The 22,621-nt window shown below is 53.7% G+C and overlaps 1 protein-coding gene across 4 annotated transcripts in view; it reads right to left on the bottom strand.

Moving 5' to 3' along the window:
* PTPRG (protein tyrosine phosphatase receptor type G) overlaps positions 1–22,621 on the bottom strand; it is a 665,484-nt gene that overhangs the window by 73,294 nt on the left and 569,569 nt on the right. For all 4 annotated transcript variants that reach the window (XM_079794570.1, XM_079794568.1, XM_079794567.1 and 1 more), the window contains exons 9-12: positions 21,072–21,256; positions 18,055–18,163; positions 11,659–11,708; positions 9,203–9,977 (exon numbers count right to left, since the gene is read on the bottom strand). In XM_079794570.1, coding sequence (XP_079650696.1) covers positions 9,203–9,977; positions 11,659–11,708; positions 18,055–18,163; positions 21,072–21,256 — 1,119 coding nt within the window. The remainder of the gene's footprint in view (positions 1–9,202; positions 9,978–11,658; positions 11,709–18,054; positions 18,164–21,071; positions 21,257–22,621) is intronic.

Here is a 22,621-nt window from a genome sequence, read left to right as displayed (position 1 = left end):
CAGGCACCCCGCTTTGCTGCAAGGACGTGGCTGAGCCAGAGCGGCCTGGACACCGAGGAGGCGAGGCGCCTGAAGGCAGCACCACCCTCACCTCTGGAGGGGCCGGCGCCTCGGGGCTCGCTGGCGCAGGGCGGGACGGCTTTGCTAGGGGAACCGGCTCTGAAGACAATGGTTATGAATTTCTCTGGGAGCTCAGCAGCCCTCACCCTTCCCCTAATAAGAGCACCCCAATTCTGCGTTGGGGAGCAGCTTCTCCCTCACAGTCGTGGAGAGGCCCCCAGTGTCCCAGCCGAGGCGAGCGTGGCTGCAGCGAGGACAAGGGTGCTCCCGCCCTGGAACCTCAGCCGCTGGGTCTGCATAGCACCCAGCCCGGCAGGAGCCCCCACCCCGGGTGGCCCTAGGTCCTCAGCACCCAGAGCCTGGAGCTCCCGTCTCTCCTCAGACCAGGTTCTCCAGCGTTGCCTTTGATTGCAGCACCCTCCCCCACCCTCCCGAGAGCTCTAACCTGGAGGACGCCCTGCCCACGCTGCCCAGCAAGCCTGCCTCGGAGCAGCAGCCCGGCGAGGGGTGCACAGGGGAGCTGAGCCTGCTCTTACCCGGCAGCGCCTGCCCATCTCAGGCCCGGGAGCCTCGGGGAGAGCCGGCTCCCGAGTGGCGGGGGCAGGTGCCTGGAAGCCTCCAGGGGGCCCGAATGGAGCGCAGGTGTGGTGCGGGGCTGGGAGGGCGCAGGGAGCAGAGGCCACGGTGGGAGGCGGGTGGTGAGAAAGCAAAGCTTAACTGTGACCGCGGAGAAGCCGCCGGACAGACCCAAAGCCGCTCGGCCAGGACTCCTGCGCCGGGAAAACGAGGCCAGCCCCCGCCAGCAGAGTCCCTCTCAGGACGGACTGGAGGGAGGGCTCATCAGGCCGGGTTTCCGGGCGAGAGAAGGTGGGCCGGGCGGAGAGGGGCAGTGGCCTTGGGCGCACAGTTTTAAAGAGGCCAGGCTCCTGAGTACGGGAGTGTGTCACAGCCTCCACGGGGTTCCCTGGAGCGCTGCTGGTCCGGGTCCCCTCCTTCGTCTCCTGCAGGGCCCTGTGCGCAGGCAGCGCCCCATTTCTGCCCAGCTCACGGGGAGGAGGCCAGGCAGGTGGGCACACCCGATGAAACCACAGAGAGCCCTCCACGTTCCTACCTGCCTTCCCAGAGGGGCAGCCAGTCCTCCGGACCCACAGCTGCACACGTTTTTTAGACAGCTGCAGGCACACCTCGGAGGCACTACGGGTTCGGTCCAGACCCCCAAACTAAGGGAGTATCACAATAAAGCGAGTAACAGTCTTCCTGCTGGTGGAGAGTCTTGCCTTCAATTTGTAAAAGACACAGTAACCTTGAAGAGCAATGAGGCAAATCGCACAAAAGGAGGCCGGCCTGTATTTGCCAAGCCCTACTGTGTGCAGGGCCTGGTGCTCGGGGCTGCGGAAACAGCAGAAAGACCCAGGGGGGCGGGGGGAGGCGTGCAAATCATTTAAAGTGGGAGAGGCAGACACAGGAGCGAGCAATTAGAATAAAGGGAAGGGGGAACAGCTGTTCCAGGCCAGGGACTCTGGAGGGGGCCCCCGGACGTGAAGGTGAGATCTGGGCGTGAGCCAGGCTGAGGGCAGGAAGGACAGGGTCCGGACAGAGAACTAAAGGGGTGGGAGTATGAGAACGAGGAGAGGGGACCAGCTGGAGAGTCGGAGGCCACGTCCGCCAGGGCTTTGCTGGCTGAATTAAGAACAGGGTTTAGTCCCAGGGCAATGGAAGCGTCCACTCTCCCTCCAGGTAACCCTCTCACAGCAAAGCTCTGGGGACGGGCCCAAGAATCAGCTGCAAATGGGAAGAATTCGTGGGGCCCCAGCAGGGGGAGCCAGACAGACAGGCAAGTCTCTCAAAGACCGGAGCTCCTGCGCAAGGAAAATAGGCCAGGAGGCTGACGCTACAGGCCACGCATCCAATGACCTCAGATTCCACCCCGAGGAGGGCCTTGCGTCCCGGAGGGTCCCCCAGTGTCACATCTCCTCCCCACCTCCTTACACGACAGGGTAGACGGTGGGCAGGGGGCCGAATGCAAACCCCACGTCCTACTCATCTTACCACTGAGAAGGGCTCTTGGCCCCAACAGTCCCTTCACGCGGACATCTCTCTCTGTGGGGTGCACATCTCTGTGGGGGGCAGATGAAGGGCTGCTGGTGGGCCAGTGGGGCCGGGACTCAGAGAGAGAGCCAGCGTCCGAAACGCCTTCCCAGTGAGGAAGGGGCAGCCTAAGCCCCGAGAGCACCTGCAGGGGGCGAGGGAAGTGGCCACTCCCGCGGCAGACAGCTTCCTTCCTCCAGGTTCCATTTCAGAACCCAGTCAAGTGCCTCCACTCTGCCTTTTAAAAAAATTAAAAAAAAGAAAAAGAAAAACAGTTTTCAGTGGCATATGTCACCGCTGAATTAATGCTGCTTGCCTTTTCCTGGCTTGGCTGTCGGCCCAGTAGCAGCACATGAAAGCGAGTGCACTGCACCGGGGGTGCTGCGGGCGGAGGCGTCGGATGGACCCTCTGCACGCTGCCCGCGCCGCAGGGAGGGAGGCGGGCCTCCGCGGCAGGACAGCGCCCTGACGGCGGCAGGACTGAAGGAGCTTGGCGCCCGCGGGCCACTGACCCGGTGCAGGATGCAGGATTCCTCCCCTTTCCCAGAAAGATCCAGAGACGGACAAGCTGCCCACGCGTAACTCTCTAGCCTGGCTGGATGGCGGGCGACTTGACCGCATTTGTTCTGAGTGAAAAACCACCCTCACCCGTGAATGAAGGCGGCTGCTTTTTACAACAACGGTGGTAAAAACACACAACAGTTCCCATTCGAACCCTTTCTAAGAGGCCAGCTTAGTGGTGTGGCGTATATCCACACTGCGGTGCAACCAGTCTCCAGCATCTGTTTTAATCGAAAAACTGAAAGTCTGTCCCCATTATCTCTCCCCCCACCCCCCACCCCCCACCCCAGCCACCACTCTACTTCCTGTCGCTGCGACGGGCTGCTCTGGGCACCTCGGGTAAGTGGAATCACATGTACTTGTCTTTTTGTGACTGGCTCATGTCACTTAGCGTAATTTCCTCACGGCTCACCCACACTGTAGCATGTGCTTTTGTAAGGCAGAGTAATATCCATTAGACGTAAGTCCCACACTGTGTCTATCCATTCGTCCGTCGGTGGGCATCTGGGTTGATTCTACCCCTTGGCTACTGTAAAGACTGCTGCCAAGAACACGAGCACCAGTGTCTCAAGACCCCGCCTGCCGTTCTTTTGGGAGGGTACCCTGAAGTTGCATCACAGGGTAGTTCTAGTTTTGATGTTTTGAGGAACCACCATGCTGTTTTCCATAGCGACTGCACCACCCTGCCTCCCCGCCGACAGCGCCCAGGGCTCCGTTCTACACGTCCTCGCCTGTTTTGCGTTTTGATAGTAGCCCCCCAACGGGTGTGAGGTGTAAAGGCAGCTGCTTCTTTCAGGGGCCGTGGCCTTTGTCTGGATTACTCTCGGGCCCCGACATTCCCTAAACCACTGCTGCAGAGACGACTGTCAGTGACAAACGCACACACTCCCCTGTGACGGGGCCCTGGTTCCGGGTTCCCGTCCCCTGCGCGGGACCAGAGCCCCGCGTTCCCATCCCCACCACCCCTGGAGTTCTCGTGAACCCCATTCCTGACATCCCACGGAGCCACCTCATCACACTCGGACAATCAACCACAGTCCGGCATGTCTACTTTGACGGGTGCTGGAAAACCAGGGTGTCCGGTGACTTCCAGGCTGGTCCCGGCCCACCCGGCACCGCAGACGCAGATGCTCTGCCATCAGCCTGACGGAAGCTGCGTGCCTAACGTCGCAGGTCAGACACCCCTTCACCCTGCGCTCCTGACTGTGCGCTCCGAGACCCCGAACTCTGCACGCGCCTGGGTTCCCACAGTGAGACACGCAATCTGCCCTCCGTTGAAGAGCCCCCAGCAGGGGTGCGAACTTCCAAGGACCCAGCTACTTTCTGGGAGGAAACCGAGCCACACTGGCCCCGAGGGGCCCCCAAAACACTCCAAGCTGGCTCCTCCTCGCACTCCCAGGAAGCATCTCCCACCAAGGGAGCTGGCCAACAGCACTAGCCCGGCTGAAACTGCTTCAGGCGGTGGTCACGCAAGGGTTTGCGGGGGTTTAGGTAAAGGAGGCTGTTGATTTCTCCCCTATCTCCAGGGACCTGGACCACTACCTGTCTTTGTCCTTGCATGAACCACTCTTGTTTTCCCTCACATCAGCTTTTCGGCAAAGGAAACTTCCTGTTAATCCTGTGAGTCAGGCTTTCAACCACGGCCCTGCCGACATTCAGGACGAGGAAGTCTGTGCCGTGGGGACTGCCCTGCGCACCGTAGGGTGCAGCCGCCCCTCCCGTGAGGACCCCCCAAACGTTCCCAGATGTTGCCACATGTCCTGAGGGGACGGGCAGGGGATCATAGATGGTTGAGAACCTCTGCCATAAATGGGAAACTGCGATCTTTTTGTAAAGCACACATTCAAATGTTCACTAAATAACGAGCATTTCACCTGCAATCGTCTCGTGTTGCCCCCTCGGGGAAAAGCCTAAAGCACGGGGAAGGAGCACCATGTGGCCTCCCCGACCCGTGGACTCGGCCTGTTTGAGCCCCGTCTGCCCCGGGCTGTGTCGTCCAGGGCACCGTCCTTAGCCTCTGGGCCTGCCATCAGTCTGACGGAAGCTGCGCCAGCACAGCCCTGGCGGGGGCGCTGTAGGGTAACTGGCACAGCCTGGAACAAACGCTACCTGGGGTGTCACTGTTTCCATAATCAGAGGTTCTCAGTGGGGTTCCCCAGAGCTGGAGAGCTCCAGAGGTACTCAGGCTTTGCCCAGCAGAGCGGAGGGGTGGCTGGGGCTCAGCGCCCCCCGCCACTCGGGCTGAGAGCAGCACAGCAGCCCCAGGCTCTGACCAGCTCTGTCCGGTCTTAGCTCCTGAGCCGGACAACATCTCCCACGGGCCAGGTGTGCCCTGGAGACTGTTTGCTGACCCCTGAACCGGAACCCTCCTTCAGCACTGGCTCAGGGATGGCCCGGAGGAGCTTTCAGGGAGGGGGTGTTGAAACTGGGGCTCTGAGCAGGATTCAGTCTGGAAAAAAGGTTTCCTTGATTTGTGGAGACCAGAAAAAAAACCCTGGCACTAAGTGGTGGGTGTGCAGACGGCTCCTGCAGGGCACCCCAACCCAAGAACGTCTTCCCAGGTCTAGTGAATTTTGGGGGTGTCTCTCCCACATTCAGGCTGTGGCTGCGGACAGAGGGACCACGTTGGATTTCCATGCAGCACACATCCCACTGAAGGCGTCGCACTAAATAGATGCTGACAAAACGCTTGGTGAGAGGCAGAGTGACGGCATGGAGGCCTCCATCCAATCCGTCTGATCAGCTTCTAGGGCAGGTGCAACTGTAGCAATCAACGCTACAGCAGAGGCCAAGCACCACGGTTCCTACCTGTTGGCACACATGAAGGGGGAAAAAATAAGAAAGACAAAAATGACATTGTTTTAAAAATTTGAACTCACTGGAAAACTGGGAGACGCTGCACAAAGACCTGGGTTTCTGGCTCACTAGGCATTCCCACTGACTACAACCGGCTGGAACTGAGCGAGGCGGCCCTCTTTAGGAAGGGCATGTGCTGTCTATTTTGCCGCAGTCCTCACCACTCCCTAATGTCTAGCACCTGGCCCTCTTCTCTCATGGATATCACCTGTCTGATTTCTGTAGGTGCCTAAGTGTGTGCCATTTCATCAACAGAAAAATTCCTCCTCCTCCTCTCTTTCCTCGTGAATTAATATACTAAAGCTACTACTCACAGGCCTTGGAAAGATGTTACCAAACATCAAGTGAATTTAAACAAGTCTCTTGGAGATTCTGGTAAAAACACAGTTTGTAACTTTAAATGTTAACACTTTTTTTTTTCACATAGTAAATATTGATCGCAATAGTTGTTTTTACTTAATGTGAAGAAAAACATGTGGAAGAGATTTTTAAAAATGTACTTGCAAAAGGCCTTTAAAATAAGTCACAACTAAGATAAGAAGGACAGTGATTTCATTTCAAAAATAAGTACCCAGCGGGAGGAGGTAGACAGGGAAAAGGGTGGGATGGATGGAAGCGAACTGAGGGGGATTTGTGGGTTTTACCCTCAACTTACATCCTTTCCTGACAAACAGGCACAGACATTGCTGCTTAAACGGGGGGTCGGTCAGCAACGGACGGCTCGCAGATCAAACCTGGCCCGCCGTCTGTTTTTGTAAGCAGTTTGGGTGGAACTGACCACCCCTGCTCAGTGCTGTTCGGTTACTTCTGGGCCCCACGGTGGTGTGGAGTGGGCGCAACACAGACCCATGGCCCACACACCTGAAAATGTGACTGTCTGGCCCTTTGCAGGAAAAGTTGGCCGGCCTCTGGCTTACGCAATCACCACCCCACTCTGAAGTTTGAATTGCCTGGAATTCTAAGGCAAGATCGCTTTCCGCTCGAAGCAGCGAACCTTCCCACTGAAAGGAGGGTGTCCAGGGAGGCGCTCTGAGCTGCAGTGCTGGGGATGGAGTAGAGTTCTGGAGGTCGTTTTCAATGCCTGTTTATTGGGGACCAGTCTTCTCATGCTCCCTAAGGTCCAGGACGCCCGTGAAACGCAGACCAGGTGGGGTCTCCTCGTAGGCACCATCTCGACTGGGCTCCTCCCTCCTCGTCACAGACAGGAGACTCGGTTTAGCTACACCTCCTCCTGCACTATTGGCTGTAGGACGCCCCCTCTGCACAGGACACTGAGCAAAGACTGGCCCGAGGACCCTGAGTGGACAAGGGACAGAGCCTTCTGGGTGATCTGACTCCAAAAGCGAATCTGTCAAGATCGCAGACGCTCAGACTCCTGACGGTTGAAGCTGGGGACCCCGACGCCCGCACCTGGAGCTGGGACTCCCCCGGGCGTACATCTGTTCCTTCGCCACTCTCCCCGGGAGCTGGGATTGGAGTCCAGCTGCAGTGACTCGTTCCCTCACCTGGGACGCGCCCCAGGCCCCGCCCTGCCGCAGCCTCTCACGGTGTGAGCACTCCACCGACGCCCTCGGCAGTCACCTGTCTCAGGATGCGGGACAGCAGTGCTTACGAGGAGCCGCCCAGACCATGCTCTGCCAGCCCTCGGTGCAGAGCCTGAACCGCTCAAGCTCGAGCATCCGTTCCAGGGCCACCACTTGTTTTCAGAGAACCACGCTGGCCAGCCACCGTCACCATCACCATCACCATCACCATCACCATCACCATCACCTCCGAACTGGGATTCCTGTGTCCACTCTTGCGCGCCACCCCCTCCCGTATAATCTCCACACAGAGGCCTGAGTCATCTCCCCCAAAAGCTCACAGGTGACTGTCTTCTACGGAAACCCACCGCTAGTTTTCCATCCCTTAGAGTCCCGTCCTCAGCCTGGCTGACGAGCCCCTTCCCGCTCTGAGCCATCCCATAGCCCCCTCCTGACGGGTGGCCACACTGGCCTTCTGACGGTTCCCCGACTGCTCCAAGTAGCCCCCGCTGTGGGGTCTCCAGAAGGTTCCTACATGGATCTCTGCATGGCCAGCTCCTTCTCATCACTGGGGTCACTGCTCAAACGTCTCTCCTCCACCACGTGAGGCTCCACGGCCGCTGTGCCCACTCTGGCACTTACCGCTCTGTGAAGTTCTGCATTTGCTGACTGGAATATTCAAGCTCCCCCGCCAGGACCTAAGCCCCAGAAGAGCAGAGGCCCGTTGTGATGTGTGTTCTATTCCCAACGCCTAGTTCAGTGCCTGGTAAATATTTCTGTAATACCTTCCAGGCTAAGAAATTCGGCTCCTTCGCAGCGATTCCTAGAGGGAATGTCACCGCTCGTGTAGGAACGGCTTCACACAGCCTCACGCGTGGCCTGGTCTCTCCTGCGCTCGCCTCCGCGGAAGCTGCTGGGCACCGTCCCCTCCACCGGGACCCACTGCGCGGCCCCCACAGGAAGCCGCTTCCAGAAAGGAGGCCAGCCCAGCTTTCGGGAGCACGCAATCCAAAACATGAAAATTTATTCTAAGTTGTATCTTAACATACGAGATCTCAGCTTTAGATGAATTTTAATGTTTACAAGTGCAAAAGCAAATAAATATTTACCAGTTGCTTTTTTTTTTTTTGCACTCTTATAACTCCCAAACAGCTTAGATGCAAAAAATTGTTGTTAAACATCTTGTAGTCTGGCAAAAGGAAGGGTTTCTTATTAAGAAAACACCTCACAACAATAACAACCCCTGATGCTCAAGGCTTCCTCGGAGACACCCGAGGAGGGTTCATTAACATTTGAACACATGACCAAGCAGAACTGCCACCGGTCAGGGTGACAGATCACATCCGCACGCGGAGGCCTGACCGGCCACGCCCTCGCCTCACCCCCCAGAACCTGGGGCTCTGGGTGGAGAGCCCTGTTTCTCGGGGTGGGACCGTGGGTACCAGCTCTCCCGACATGAGTCTCTCATCCGTTAGGTTCCAGGTGAATGTCACTTCCCCACAGCCCCTGCCCTGCTCACTAACCTCTCCCACAGCACCCTCTTCCCTCTCTTCCCATTTCACAACCTCCACGCTCAGCCAGCCGCCCTTCTTGCTCTCTACCATCCCGCTTCCCGCTTCCTGGCGTGCACCCCAGCTACCTGCTGCACCTCCGTCTCCCCTTCTGCACCGGGAACTTCACGGGGCGGGGCCAGGCTCACCTGGGTTAGCACCCAGCCCCGTGTCTGCCACCAAGCAGGCAGTCCGTCATCACAGGTTGAATAAGTGAATAAGGAATTAAATCTTAATAGATAAATTTAATATTGACGTCATCTTCAGTCATTTACTTCCTTGCGCAGTTGAAATCCTTGGAGTTACTTTGAGGAAAGTAGATTTTACCAGGAACAAAGATCAAGGCAAGACTTATTCCAGCAACAGTGAAGAAGCAGGCTACTCTTACTGAAATAAAACACAGACAGACAGACAGACACACACACACACACACACACACACCTTCCGTCCCTGGCACAGCATTCGGGAGCACTGGCACGTTCTCGATCTGCACTCCTAACCCAATTATTTTTAAAGGGCAAGACTCTTCCCAGAGCCCGGGGCCCGGATGAGGATGCCACCTACCTGGGTTGACAGTGATAAACTTGCTATCCTCGGAAAAGCGGTCCCCTCGGAACCCGGGCTTTTTAGACGGCAGTTCAGGACTCTTGTGCTCACTCCCTTCATGTGGTTCCTCGGTGGCTGTGGGGGGCACTTGGGTGGAGGTGACCGACTCGGAGTCCAGGCGGGCACCCCTCGTGTCATCGGGCTGGTCAGTGGGGACGGCAGTGTGGTCTCGCTGGGGCCCAGGTATAGTCTGATGCCCCCCGTCTTGGGCAGTTCTACCGGGAGACGAGGGCACGGGGGTGGGCTCGGCCTGGCTCCGGCCCTGGGCAGCGTGGGTCACCCCGCTCTTCTCCTTCTTCTCGGAGTCCTTCTCCCCCTCCTCCTCGTGCTCCCGCTCCCCGTCCTCGCTCTCACTTTTCTCATCCTTTGCCCCTTCCTCGGCGCCCTCGCCGTCCTTGCTCGGTGCAGAGTCGCCATCCGGGGCCGGAGAAGCCACGGCCTCGGTGGTGGCCAGGACCGGCCTGCCGGCCTGCTTGCTGGCCGCTGCGGCCGTGGGGAGGCGCGTGGGCCACACGGTGCTGGGGAAGGAGGAGATGCCGCCGCCGCCGAAGCCCAGGCCGGCCAGGAGCGTGCTGGTGACCACCGAGGCCACCGTCGCCTGGCTGCCGCTGGAGGATGGGCCCATCCCAGTCGCCATGGAAACGAATGAGAAGGGGATGCCCGAGGAGGTCCAGGTGGAAGACCCCGAGCTGATGGGGGCCATGTCGGCCGAAGAGGCAGGAGACGCTGTGGGCTTGAAAGGGCCACAGGGGGCGGGGGAGGAGCAAAGAAGAGAGAGCAGAGAAGCGTCAGTCATTGGGTTGGGAGGGAGGTCCTGGATCTGACCTGCAGAGGGTTTTACGGGTTTTAATTTTACCCGTGGGCTTTCCCAAAGCTCGGCGCCAAAGCTGACGCACGTGACCATGGATGGCCACCGCTGCTTTGATGGTTTTTGGTCCCTTCTCACACAGAGCAAGCCCAGCTTTCACTGCTATTGCTCAGGAGGAGCTAAGTGGCCCCAAAGGGAGGAGCATTAAATTAGGCTGAAAGACAAATATCAAATGAGCGGTCAGTTGGCAACACCAGCTGGTCAGCTGCTCTTGGGTGGCCCTGGACGCGGCGGGAGGCCTCGCTTTCTTATGTCTCCGGCGTCTGTGGACAAGACCCCGCTCTTGGGTCCAGAAGGCCCTCAGGGATCTGGTCCCGCCATCTGACAGGGAGGAAGTAGAGGGACAGGGGAGTGTCCCGTCCACGCCCACAGGGTGGGGCCACCCTGCAGGCTCTGGGACCTCTTCACAGCCCGCACCCCGCGTCCTGCACCCTTCAGAGTCTCTGGGCCCATCCAGGGCAAAACCTTTGCCCACGGACACAACAACAATCACTGCTCCGTTTAACTGCTGCCAGCAACGTGCCAGGGCTTCCCACACTATCCGGGATGGTCATCACCCAGTTTTACAGAGGGGGAAACTGAGGCACAGAGATGTCAAGGGCAGCTTGTGTCCAAACCGCAGCTCACGCTCCCCGCCGTGCTAACCTGGTGCTCAACGGTGGGGCTGAACTACGGGCGGGCGCGCAGGAAACAGCCGGGGCCGCTGAGCTCTGAACTTACTGTCGGTTCTGACAGCCAGAAATCCGTTCAAAGCAATATGGCCAGGACACCTTAGATTTTAGCGTTTTATCGCGAGGTTTTAATTCGAAAACTTTGTAATTTAAAGAGGATCAAGTTAGCAAATGTTGAGTTCTTAAGTTGGTTAATGTAATGCCCGATGCCACACACGATGGGGCACTCAATCAATGAAGTCAGGCAGCCCCGGCTGAGCGAAGACCCCTCGCGCGCTCTGAGCCTCGGTTTCCTGAACCATAAAAGGGGAATAATGGTAACACCAATCTTGTGGGAGGCTGTGAGGAGTAAATAAAATAATAAAATAACCTGTGCTTGAAACCCAGGAAATGCTTAGTCAATGTTAGGCTATTGTTATCATCAACAATGTGATCACTATTATGATTATTAGTTGCAGTAGAAATGGGAAAACTTTGATATTGATTGAGGCTCCGGAAATTTCAAAATCCACATAAGTTTGGGCAAATGACAACCTCTGGGAATTCCAGCGTCTGTCCAACCAAGGGCTTGGAGAGACCTGTGCAATCTCTACATCCTATGAACCTACAGATAATAAAGAATTAAAAACTGGAGAATTTTTCACCTTGACAAAAATTATACTGTATAATACTACTGCTTTAATTCTGCTGCACAACTTGTTTTCCTAATGGATTGAATTATAAACACTGAATAATGTAAAATTTTCTGTCTTAACTTTTTCCCATTAAGCAGTTTCACAACATCATACTGCCACCTCGTGGTGACAGTTTCAACTGCATGCAAATTAACAACCAGGACAAAACAATTAACTACTTACAAAACATTCTCTACTTACCACTCCTGTTTTCACAATTCTGGTCCCTTGGAATATTCGAGTGGTATTAGCTGAGAAACAAAGAAATTACATTGTAAACCATGAATTTTTTGTTCCAAACAACTTTACTTACAGACATAAATGTGAATTACATATAATTTGCATGGAATGAAATATCATTCCTTTTTAAAATTTTCTCCCAACCACTTAAGAACCACAAACCCTTCTCAGACTCTGAGTCATTAAAAAACACGCAGAGGGCTGCATTTGGCCTGTGGGCCATAATTTGCCGAATCTTGTCTTAAGCTATTAGTTTAAAATATTTTAAAATTGTTACTGATTTCTGACTTACTGAGGTAAAGCTTACATAGAGAAAAATGTACAAGTCTTAAGTGTATAGTCCAATTAATGTTTACCCCTGTAAACACCTGTGTGCCTACACCCACACTGAGTACAGGCACGCCCCCGCACCCCAGCCGGTCTGCCTGTGCCCCACCCACTCAACACCCACCTCCTTTCCCAAAGGCACCCACACTCTGACCTAGGTCAGAATTCTAGTTTTGAACGTCATAGAAGTGGAATCATATTATTTCATTGTTCCTCTCTATTTGTTTTTTGTTTATAATTTCTTACACGATCCTTTCAGTGATTACAATATACATCCTAAATTTATTATAGTTTACCTTAAATTAGCACTTTTAATACCTCCTAAGAATGGAAGAAATATACAATTTTTAAACTCCACTGGCCTACCTCACGTTTTGTGTATCGTCACATGTTTTATTTCCACGTAAGTTTTAAAACCCGTCGTTGCTTTAAGTGGTCAAATTCTTTTATACGAACCACGCATTACTCTCCCTGGTGTTCGTTCCTTCCTGAAGTTCTGTTCGCCCGTGTGTGACTATTATTGAACAATATAACACGATGACTTTACCACAACACAAAACTTACCACCTTAACCCCCTTTGGGTGCCCAGTTCAGTAGCGTTAAGTGGGTCCACACTGCTGTGCAGACTTCTCATCTTGTAAACCTGAAACTCTGCCCCCATGAAACATCCCCGTTCCCCCTCCTCAGAGCCGGGAAACGCCCATTCCACTCTGTTTCCGGAAGTCTGGCTGCTCTAGCGCCTCCCAGAACGGGAGTCCTACAGGGTTGCCTTTTGGTGGCTGGCTTAGTGCACTGAGCACAGTGTCCTCACGGTGCCTCCAAGTGTCAGAACCTCATCCCTTTTTAAGGCTGAACAACATTGCACGGTACGTGTACCACATTTAATTTACTCATTCTTTACTGGGGAGTGCTGGGGCTATTGCCACCTTTTCGCTATGGTAAATAATGCTAAACAATGTAACTTTTTTTTTTTAAAGGACGTATCAAACTGTGTCTTTGTCTTTATCTCAAAAAACCAATAGGGCTATATATACTAAAAGTCTGCTTCCTATACCATACATGGCCCTGAGAAATTAGCAAAAAACACGCTAAATACCACGATAAAAAAACATTTGAACCTGCTGTTATTTTTACCTAAACCAGAAGTGGCAGGTGACCAACACGACTTCTGTTTGGCCTGCAAGCTATTTAAAAAAAAAACTAACTTTGTTGCCTCTGTATACAGTAAGTTTGTAAGCACTGAACTGCTGCTTTCATCTAAAAAAAAAATCCCAAATTCTGAATCTGGCTTATCCTGCAAAATCACAAAATGTGTCAAAACTGAGCTCGCCGTCCTGCGAAGCAACATTCAACCGGAGCTAAGTGTCCATCACCCCTGCTAGTGGGCCCAGGACCTCCCCTTTCCCACCCACAGCCCGCCCTCCTCTGTCCATGTGCCCTGCCTGGCCCCGGGCACCCGAGTTTGCAACCCCTGGCCTAACCATCCATGCCTTTTGCATAGCCGAACGTGAAAGGTGCAAAGGGACAACTGGAGAACAGACTGGAGAAGTCACCACCACCAGGTCACCGAGGCAGCCCAGAAGGCAACGGGCCTGGCCAGGACCAAGCCGACCTCCCACCTTCCTTTATGCTGCCCCTCGTGGTGCTGCACGGGGGCCTCAGACAGGTCTGCACGTGCGCCTCCCTTTAAGACAGAACGCAAGTTCCCAGGAGACCTGCTTGCCTGCCCTGCCCAAAGGCTCGGATTGAGGCCGACCAACTCCGCAGCCACTCCACCAGCAGCCCGCTTCTCATTAATCCTGAACAATTTCCTGCGGGGACAGCTCTGGCCGTGGTGACCAGGACATTCCTACAGTCCTTTTCCCTTCACCCGGTCCACAGGCCTCAGGGAACTCAGGGCGGGGGCCCTGACACGGCACTGTCCCTAAGCTCTCCTCAGACGTAGCTCTTCCTTCCCTGTGAACAGAGCCGCGGAACTCAGCTGCACGGCAGGACCTGGGACTCTGTCTCCGACTGAAAGTGGAGATGTTTGGTGCTGCCGTGTATTTTACTTTTTAATTTAAAACTAGAGGCCCAGTGCATGATATTCGTGCACTCAAGTGTGTGTGTGGGGGTCCCTCTGCCCAGCCTGTGCCCTCTCGCAGGCCAGGAGCCCTCAGGGGATGTCTGATTGACGGCTTAGTCCTGCTTCCACTTCTGCCACCGCCGCTGCCCTCGCCAGCCATGAGCTCGGCTTGTGGCTGAGCGGCACTACCCCTGTGGGAGCGCACTGGCCACCAGGGGTCAGCTCCTGCATTGAATGTCTGCCCCCTGGTGGTCAGTGTGTGTCATAGCAACCGGTCATTCCACCGTGGGGCTGAAACCGGCTCTCCGACATCCCCTGAGGGGTCCCAGATTGCAAGAGGGTGCAGGCCAGGCCGAGGGACCCCGCTAGTGCACAATAGTGGCTGGGGAGGGATGTGGGAGGTTGGCCAGCCAGGGAGGGATCGCAGGAGGGCTACAGAGTGTGTCCGGCCCCTCTTACTCAGTCCTGATCAGCCAGACCCCAGCAGCAAGCTAACCTACCGGTTGGAGCGTCTTCCCCCTGGTGGTCAGTGCATGTCACAGCGAGCAGTTGAGTGGCCTTAGCATATCATTAGCATATTACGCTTTGATTGGTTGAACAGCCAACTGGACGACCGAATACTTAGCATATTAGGTTTTTATTATATAGGATCATCTTAAGAGAGAATCTGTCGGCTTCGCAGCAGGCTGCCTACAGGCCCGTGGCTCACACAGAATCTCAGGAACCCGTATTTTCCATGACTGTGGAGAGTTACAGAGAGGCTTTGAACAATAAATCAGGACGTTACGTGTTTGTTGGAGACTGGGGCACGTAGATGATGCTTACTCTTTGGGGATGGTTCATTGCTGTGCAGAAATGATCGGCTTTGGAAAAAGGAATCCAGCCCTGGCGTAGTAGCCAAGTGATTTTTCACAGGTTACTCACCTGCCCCAGCACCATTCCCCTTCTGAACAATAATACCTGCTTACACCTGCCATGAGGTCAGATGACATAACTTATGGGCAAACGCTCTAACTGTGACTCATTCTATAGCTGCTGCTTGCTATTGTTACTATTATATTGACCACAGTAGGGTAAATGTAACATATTTAGAACCTAAGTGTTGGTATATTTACTATGATAAGGAAAACATTCCATGTGGCTTCCTCATGTAAAAAAATATATTCTTACCAACCCACAGGTAAAGTTTACCCAAAGAAGGCATCCATAAATCCGCTAAGCTTTTCCCTTTCCCTGTTAAAGCTTACGTCCTGCGAGTTAGTTTTGTGCACTGGCCTCTACCGCCCACAGCGCCTCCCCGGCCCATCAGGAAAGGTGAGCCGGCTGGTTCCCCTAAGACTTGTTTTCATGAACTTTCCCCGGGATGCTGCAGGGCACATGCCGAAGCCGCTGTGGGAAGAGTGAGGGTCCGTGGCCCTCGTCCCCATGTGGGGACAAACACAGCACAGAGAGGCAGCGAGCTCCTGTCCACTGCGGAACAGAGGAGTCCACAGACACTCGAGACAGCAGGCATTTCAACAAGCCTGGTGAGCCGACATTTTAAATACTCCACGCTTATTGCTTATAGCTGACGAGGCCTTTTGGAATTATATTACACTAGAGGCCTGTTGCACAAAGATTCGTGCAAGAATAGGCCTTCCTTCCCCTGGCTTTGCTCCTGGCCACCCAGGAGCCTTTGCAAGTCTTCGCTCCTGGCCGCTGCCTGGGAGCCTGCAAGTCTTCGCTTCTGGCCACCTCCTGGGAGCCTGCAAGTCTTTGCTCACAGCCAGAGTGCCACTCCTGTAGCTCTCTCTGCCCACCGCCCTCCCCCTCATAGCAGGTGTCCTGCCCCGCCACTCCAAGCCTGCATATGCAAATTAACCTGCCATTTTTGTTGGGTTAATTTGCACACTCGCTCCTGAATGGCTGGTGGGTGTCGCGGAGGTACGGTCAATTTGCATATTTCTCTTTTACTAGTGTAGATTACAAACACTTGATTTTTCAAAGTCCACACAGAAGCCAGCAAGCTCAGGGGGCCTATTAGTCAGGAAAGGCAGCTCTGCGGATCCCAGTGCCCAGCCGGAGCCCACAGAGACCACATCCAGATGCATGCAACCCGATCACGATGTATGCGTCCAACGTTCCCGCCCCACCCGCAGCAGGTACCCACTCCGGCCTGCTCTCTCTCCCCAGGGCCAGCATAGGCATGGCCATGGCCTGAGCTCCCTCCTCAGCATAGGCAAGGGGCCAATGTGTTCAGAGCCCAGGTGGACATGCAAGCATGAGTTATTTGTGAAAAAATACAGCATGCTAACTTCAATTAGTTTAAACGGAAGGATGAGATAATGCGAACCTTAGCAAAGAACATTTAAATACTAAATGCAAAATTGTAGGGCTGGAATGGATCTATGGAGGGCATCTAGGCTGGAGGGCTGCTTACCCGGGGTTTTGCATTTAGTACTCTTTAAGTCAAACCTAACAATAAGGGGATATTTATAGTTGGTACCAGAGACACTATGCAAACTACTTAACAGGCATCAGCCCATGGCATTCCGTAAGGATGCTGTGAGATTGGTACTATTAACACAACCATGTGTTGGACTGTGAAACTGAAGCTTAGAAAAGCTAATAAACATGCTCAGGATTGCAGAAATACAAAGTGCAGCCAGAACTCAAACTTGGGGCCCTCCCTCCAGGGCCCCAGTTCTCAACCAGGACTCCCGCCTTCAGTGTGCCTGCCAGTCACCCAGACGTCTGGTTAGGACTCAGACCAACCCCACCCCCCCAGAAATGCCGAGGGGACTGATCTGGGAGGCTCCCGAATGGGCATTTCTCACAGGCTTCAGCCAATGCTGCAGCCGGTCCTACAGGCTTTCCAGGGCCCCTGAAAATGCTCAGTGTTGGCATTTTCCAGGGATAAGCCTTCACCAGATACAGGACTCAAAACAGTGAAGGATGACTGGCCTGGTAGGAGGGTTCCCTGAAACTGAGGACCCGAGAGGAGGGCCTCATGGGGAGGACCTCGGTCTGGCCGAGCGAAGCCCACGCCCTGGTCCCTCCATGCTGGCCTAAGCCCAAGTCCTCAACCATGGCCCACAGGCTGGCAGCCGGTTTTGTAAATAAAGTTTTATTGGAACTAGGACTGGAATGGGGTTAGGGCAGTGATTTTCCACCTTTTTCATCTCCTGGCACACACAAGCTAATTGCTAAAATTCTGCAGGCCACCAAAAACTATATTTTTACCACTCTGACAAATAAATATAGGTATAATTTTGATTCATTCACACAGGACAGCCATGGTTGTGTTGGCTGTTTTCATCTTTTTATTTGACAATCTAAGGAAAAGGAGGTCAGTGCCCCTGACTAATTCCTCAGGTATTGCGTTGTTTTAAAATTTCTCCTAGCACACGGGTTGAAAATAACTGGGTTAGGGCGAGTAAGTCAGAGTGGATCCTGTGGGAGGTGTGAGGGTCCAACATAAAATTCTGATATGTTGCTCATGAATTTTTTTAATTGACTTTGCTTTTAAAAAATACTCCATTAAAATATCATGTGTCTTAATTACCGCGTTTTTTTGCAGCCCTTTAAATTTTGCACCTAGATGAATGCCTCCCTTGCCTCACCCTAGAACCTTCTGCCAGTCCCCCAAATCCACAGGAACAAATACCTATTTCTCAAGATGCTCAAAGGTCCCACAAGCAGGGCCCGAGTGTGGCTCGCCAGCTGGAAGGTGAGCGGTGTGTGTCTGGGCTCTGGTCCTAGGGTCACGCTAGATCCAAGAGGGATTCTGTGACCTGACACAGCCAGATACGCAAGGATAGTAAAAATCACCACTTTGCTCTTCTTCCCTCTTCGGGCCTATGAAGCTCTAAAAGGTGGGACTTAAAGCCCCACAGATCCTAGGCCAGGCTTGTGTTCTTCCGCCCACGCACCCGAGCAGGAAAAACCAAGCACCAGGGGCGGGGCTCAGGGCAGCCGGCCTTACCTTGAAAGAGCATCGTCTGGCTGAAGTCGCTGCGCATGTCGTTCCGGCACACGGCCTGGACGCGGAACAGGTAAAGGCTATCAGGTGAGACATGGCTAATGGTGGCTTTCTGCAGGTGAAGAAAGAAAAGCAGTGATCAGGTGTGGAGGCCAGCACACGCCCACCGTCTAAGCCAAACCTAAAGTCATGCTAAGAACCACGTCCAGGTTTGCGCTGCCACAGCAACAGCTGCTGGACAGGATGCTCCCACGGACCCAAGGCTCCCTCTGGAAGGAAAGAGTGGTCAGAGGTAACCTGGCCTGGGAATCTGCTTTCAACACCGAAATCTGCAGGATAAGACGGGACCAAATCAGCCTGGACTCCGATGCTTAACTGAGGCTTGGACTGTGTCTTAGGCCCCCTTTATACTCACGAGTCTTGGACTCCTTTCATCACTAATATCCCTTACAGACTGCAATTATGTACCCGAGACGGCCTCTCGAATTACCAAGTGGACTGCTTTCCAGAGCCACGCCGAGTTTAAACATCCGCAACAAGATCTCTGCATGTCTGTCTTTGCAGTGTTAAGGTCTTGTCATACATCCTCCATGGGTAATATGGGGCAAGATGCCAGGAAGGACACCTGGCTAAAGGTCAGGAAAGGTGCGATGTGGCCTTTTCACCCACTCACAGGCTGATCCTGGGCCAGGTGTTCAGTCTTTGGCCTCTGCTGCCCTCCCGGGTAAAATGGGGAGAGAAACAGATACCTCACCAGGGTCCTTGTGAAAGCCAGGTGACACAGGCCAGGGAAACCTGTTCATACATAGCCCACACCACACCACAGAAAGAATGGCCCTGGTCTAACACAGGGCCGGCCAGCTCCAGCTCACGGGCCAAATCCGGCCCCCTGTCTGTTTTTGTTAATAAAGTTTTATTGGCACACAGCCACACCCATTCCTTTACATGTACCTGCGGTATCTACAATGGCAGGGTTGAGTTGTTGCCATAGCAACCTGAGGTCCCATGTCCCATAAACCCTAAAATCTTTACTACCTGGGGCTTTCTAGAAAAAGTCTGCCAATCCCTAGTCATTAGACACCTGCCAACTCCAGGTCCCCATTCCTCAGAGCTTTATTCCAAGGGCCTTTAAAAATGAGAAAAGAGAAAGCACCTGAAAAGCAGGCAGCGCTTGCTTTGTGAAGAAACAAACAAAAAAAGCAACTGATTTCAAAGACTTCCCTAATGGATGAATGTCTTGCCACTGAAACGTGGATTCTGGGCCAAGCATCAAAAGCAGCCTTAACCCCGTGGCAGCCACCGAAACCTCTGACCGAGCATTAAGTGACACCTGCTGCTGCGCCTAGAAACCGGCTCCTGGTTAGGGCAGCAGGTGACATCCCGTTAGTGAACTGTGAGCCTCCTTTATCTCTTTTGGAGAAGGTAATGGTAACATCCGCCCCCAGGTCAGTAAGAGGATGGGGAAGAGGCACGTGACCTGGAAAAGGCCGCACTGACCTTAGCTATTCCTCTGAGGTTTCCAGACCACAGCAACCATCCGTTGGAGAATAGTTTTGTTGCTGCCAAGTCAGCACACTTGACTTCCCGAGGAATTAAGAAAATTCATCTTGTGGGTCCCAAAAGGAACTAGCCACCCCTAGAAATTCTCGGAAAAAAAGACCCCGCTATCAAAGCATATTTTTCTCTGCATCGCTCTCGTTCTCTGAACCCGATTCACGCCTCTTTCTCCAAACCTCTGACCCCGTCTCCTGTTCAGGGCAAAGTCTCCGCTCCACCGACACAGGGATTTATTGGATTCACTCCAAGCCAGTATCTATTCATCTTTGCGTGTTTAATTATTTTTCACTTAGAACAAGACCCGCCTAAGCGCCTACACAGCCTCTGCTGATTAATGCAGCCATCTTTACTTCAGAGAGAAAACCCCTCGTGGGCTCCCAGCGGCGACGAGAGAAAGGTCAAAACACATCACAACCTCAGGGAATTCTCGGTAGGTTCCTCTCTGATTTCGTGAAGCTCCTCGTTCCCTAATGGGACCCAGCTAACTATGTCTAGTGGGGAAATTGAAAATATAAATGAGAATGAAGAAAAAGAATCTTCATCTAAAGGAATAACGCCACGTTTTATTCTGTCACTGATTGAAGGGGCCCCCGGGACTCTGCTGGGAGAGAAAAGGTGGTGACGATCATTAAGAATCCCACTCTGTGCGACGGCATTTGCCACGTGCACACCCGATTACGGATTTCATTATCCCAAAGCCTCCCTTTGATTAACAAGGAAAGCAGAGGCGCTCCACTCCGACTGTGTCACGTTGAGTTTCTCTGCAGAGACGTGAAGACTAGTGCTCGCTGGAGGGTTTGCTTTCACAGGGGAGGAAGAGCTGCTACAAACATCTGTTCGGAAGGGCTGTTTTGGGTGTCGGCCACTAAACACGTATGCCATTTTAAGGAAAGCTGCGGAATTGTGCATGGAGCTCACGATGAGGTCCGATGCCATAGTGTCTGAGAGACTGAGAACAGTGGCTAAAAATGACATGGTCCCAGGGATCCTCCCGGCAGGAATGTGAGGGGATCCGACGTGAAAGGAAGTGTGGGCAGTGGACGGCTCATGGTGGCGGGGACAGGAGGAAGAGCAAGAGGAGGAATAGCTGCAGCAGTAACAGCGGGTCCTCACACACTGCTTCCAGGGCCAGAGTCTGTTGCCCATGCACACAGCATCTCGTCTCCACAATAACCCGGTCAGACGAAAAGGCCTGAGCAGCAGGCTTCTGTTTCTATACTAACGAAAGACAGAGGAGTCAGTTTAAAGGGCCCGATTATAAAAAAAAAAGGAACTAGCTTTTCCGGGTGGCGTTGGGGGGTAAGTGTGAGGGCGGATGGGGCCCAGGCAGGCTCGGCCACAGTCCACACCAGGAGCTGCTGCCTGGCGGCAGCGTGAGGTGGGGGCCTGCCTGCAGTGCCTGGCAGAGATGTGGCGGGAGTCCCTCTCCTAACTGCAAGGGCAGCAGGCGCCCCGACTTTTACCAAGTCTTTGTCGCTGTCCTTCGTGAAGGTCTTCTCCTTCTCGTCTTCGTTCTTGGTCCAGCTGTAGGAGACCATGTAGTTCATGATGGGCGGGTGGTAGATGGTCTCGGGCTGGCTCCAGGACACCTGCAGCGCCGTCTGGTTCAGGGGCTGCACCTTCATGTGGACGGGCGGGGAGCTGCAGACTGAAGGCAGACGGCAAACTCAGTGGGCTCCCGCGACACCACACCCTCACTGGCCCGCCCTGTGTCCCAGAGCCCAGCCCCGAAAACCCCACAGAGCAGCACACACGGCACCCCACTCCCGTCACCTGAACCTGCCCTCAACATTTTGCCACCTCTCTCCTCCCTCTTTCTTTCTTTAAAAATTATTGTTGTTATTTTTAAATCCTCACCCGAGGATATTTTGCCATTGATTTATTTTTAGAGAGAGTGGAAGAGAGAGGGAAAGACAGAAATATGGATGTGAGAGAAACACATTGATTGGTTGCTTTCTGCATGAGCCCTGACCAGGGCCTGGACTGGGAGGAGCCTGCAACGTGCCCTTGACTAGAATTGAACCCAGGACCCTTTGGTCTGCAGGTCGACGCTCTATCCACTGAGCCAAACCAGCTAGGGCTCCCTCCCTCTTTCTACACACACAATCACACACACACACACCAATCACACACACACACGATCACACACACACACACACACACACACACACACACAAACACACAATCACACATACAACTGTTTTCCTATGAAGGCAGCATAAGCAAGTTGCAGATTCCCTGACACTTCACTCCTCCATAGCCCGCCCTGACCCTGCTAAGACTAAGGACATTCTCCCGTCTGACTGCAAGAGACCGAAGGTTTTGTGCCCCAAATTCATGTTGAAACCTAATCCCAAATGTGATGGCATTTGGAGGTGGGGCTTTGGAAATCGATTAGGTCATGAGGGTGGAGGCCTCATGAGTGGGATTAGTGTCCTTATAAAAGAGGTCCCAGAGAGCTCCCTGCCTTTCTCGGGAGGACACAGTGAGGACGCAGCACTGTGCACCAGGAGGTGGGCTCTCACCAGACAGGGCACCTGCGGGGCCTGATCTTGGACTTGCCAGCCTCCAGGACCCAAGAAACAAACTTCTGTTGTTTGTAAGCCACCCAGCCTACAGGAGTTTGTTACAGAACCCGAACGAAGACAAAAACCCTAAAACCGTGATCATGCCTAAGAAAATAAACATTAATTCAAAAGTACTACCTGATGCACAGTCCATATTCAAATTTCCCCAATTGTCTCCAAAAGATTGTTTATAGCCATGTCCCCCCTTACCAGGGTTGCATCCTATCTAATAAAAGAACAATATGCAAATTGACCATCACTCCAACACACAAGATGGCTGGCTCCATGTGGTCAAAGATGGCTGCCCCCATGTGGACACAGATGGCCGCCACAAGATGGCCAGCAGGGGAGGGCAGTTGGGAGGGACCAGGCCTGCAAGGGAGGGTAGTTGTGGGCAATCAGGCCTGCAAGGGAGGGCAGTTGTGGGAAATCAGGCCAGGAGGAGA

This window comes from Cnephaeus nilssonii, assembly GCF_951640355.1.
Source record: "Cnephaeus nilssonii genome assembly, chromosome: 17".
Lineage (NCBI taxonomy): Eukaryota > Metazoa > Chordata > Mammalia > Chiroptera > Vespertilionidae > Cnephaeus > Cnephaeus nilssonii.
The sequence above is the reverse complement of the archived record's forward strand: the minus strand, read 5'-3'. Positions and strand labels throughout refer to the sequence as shown.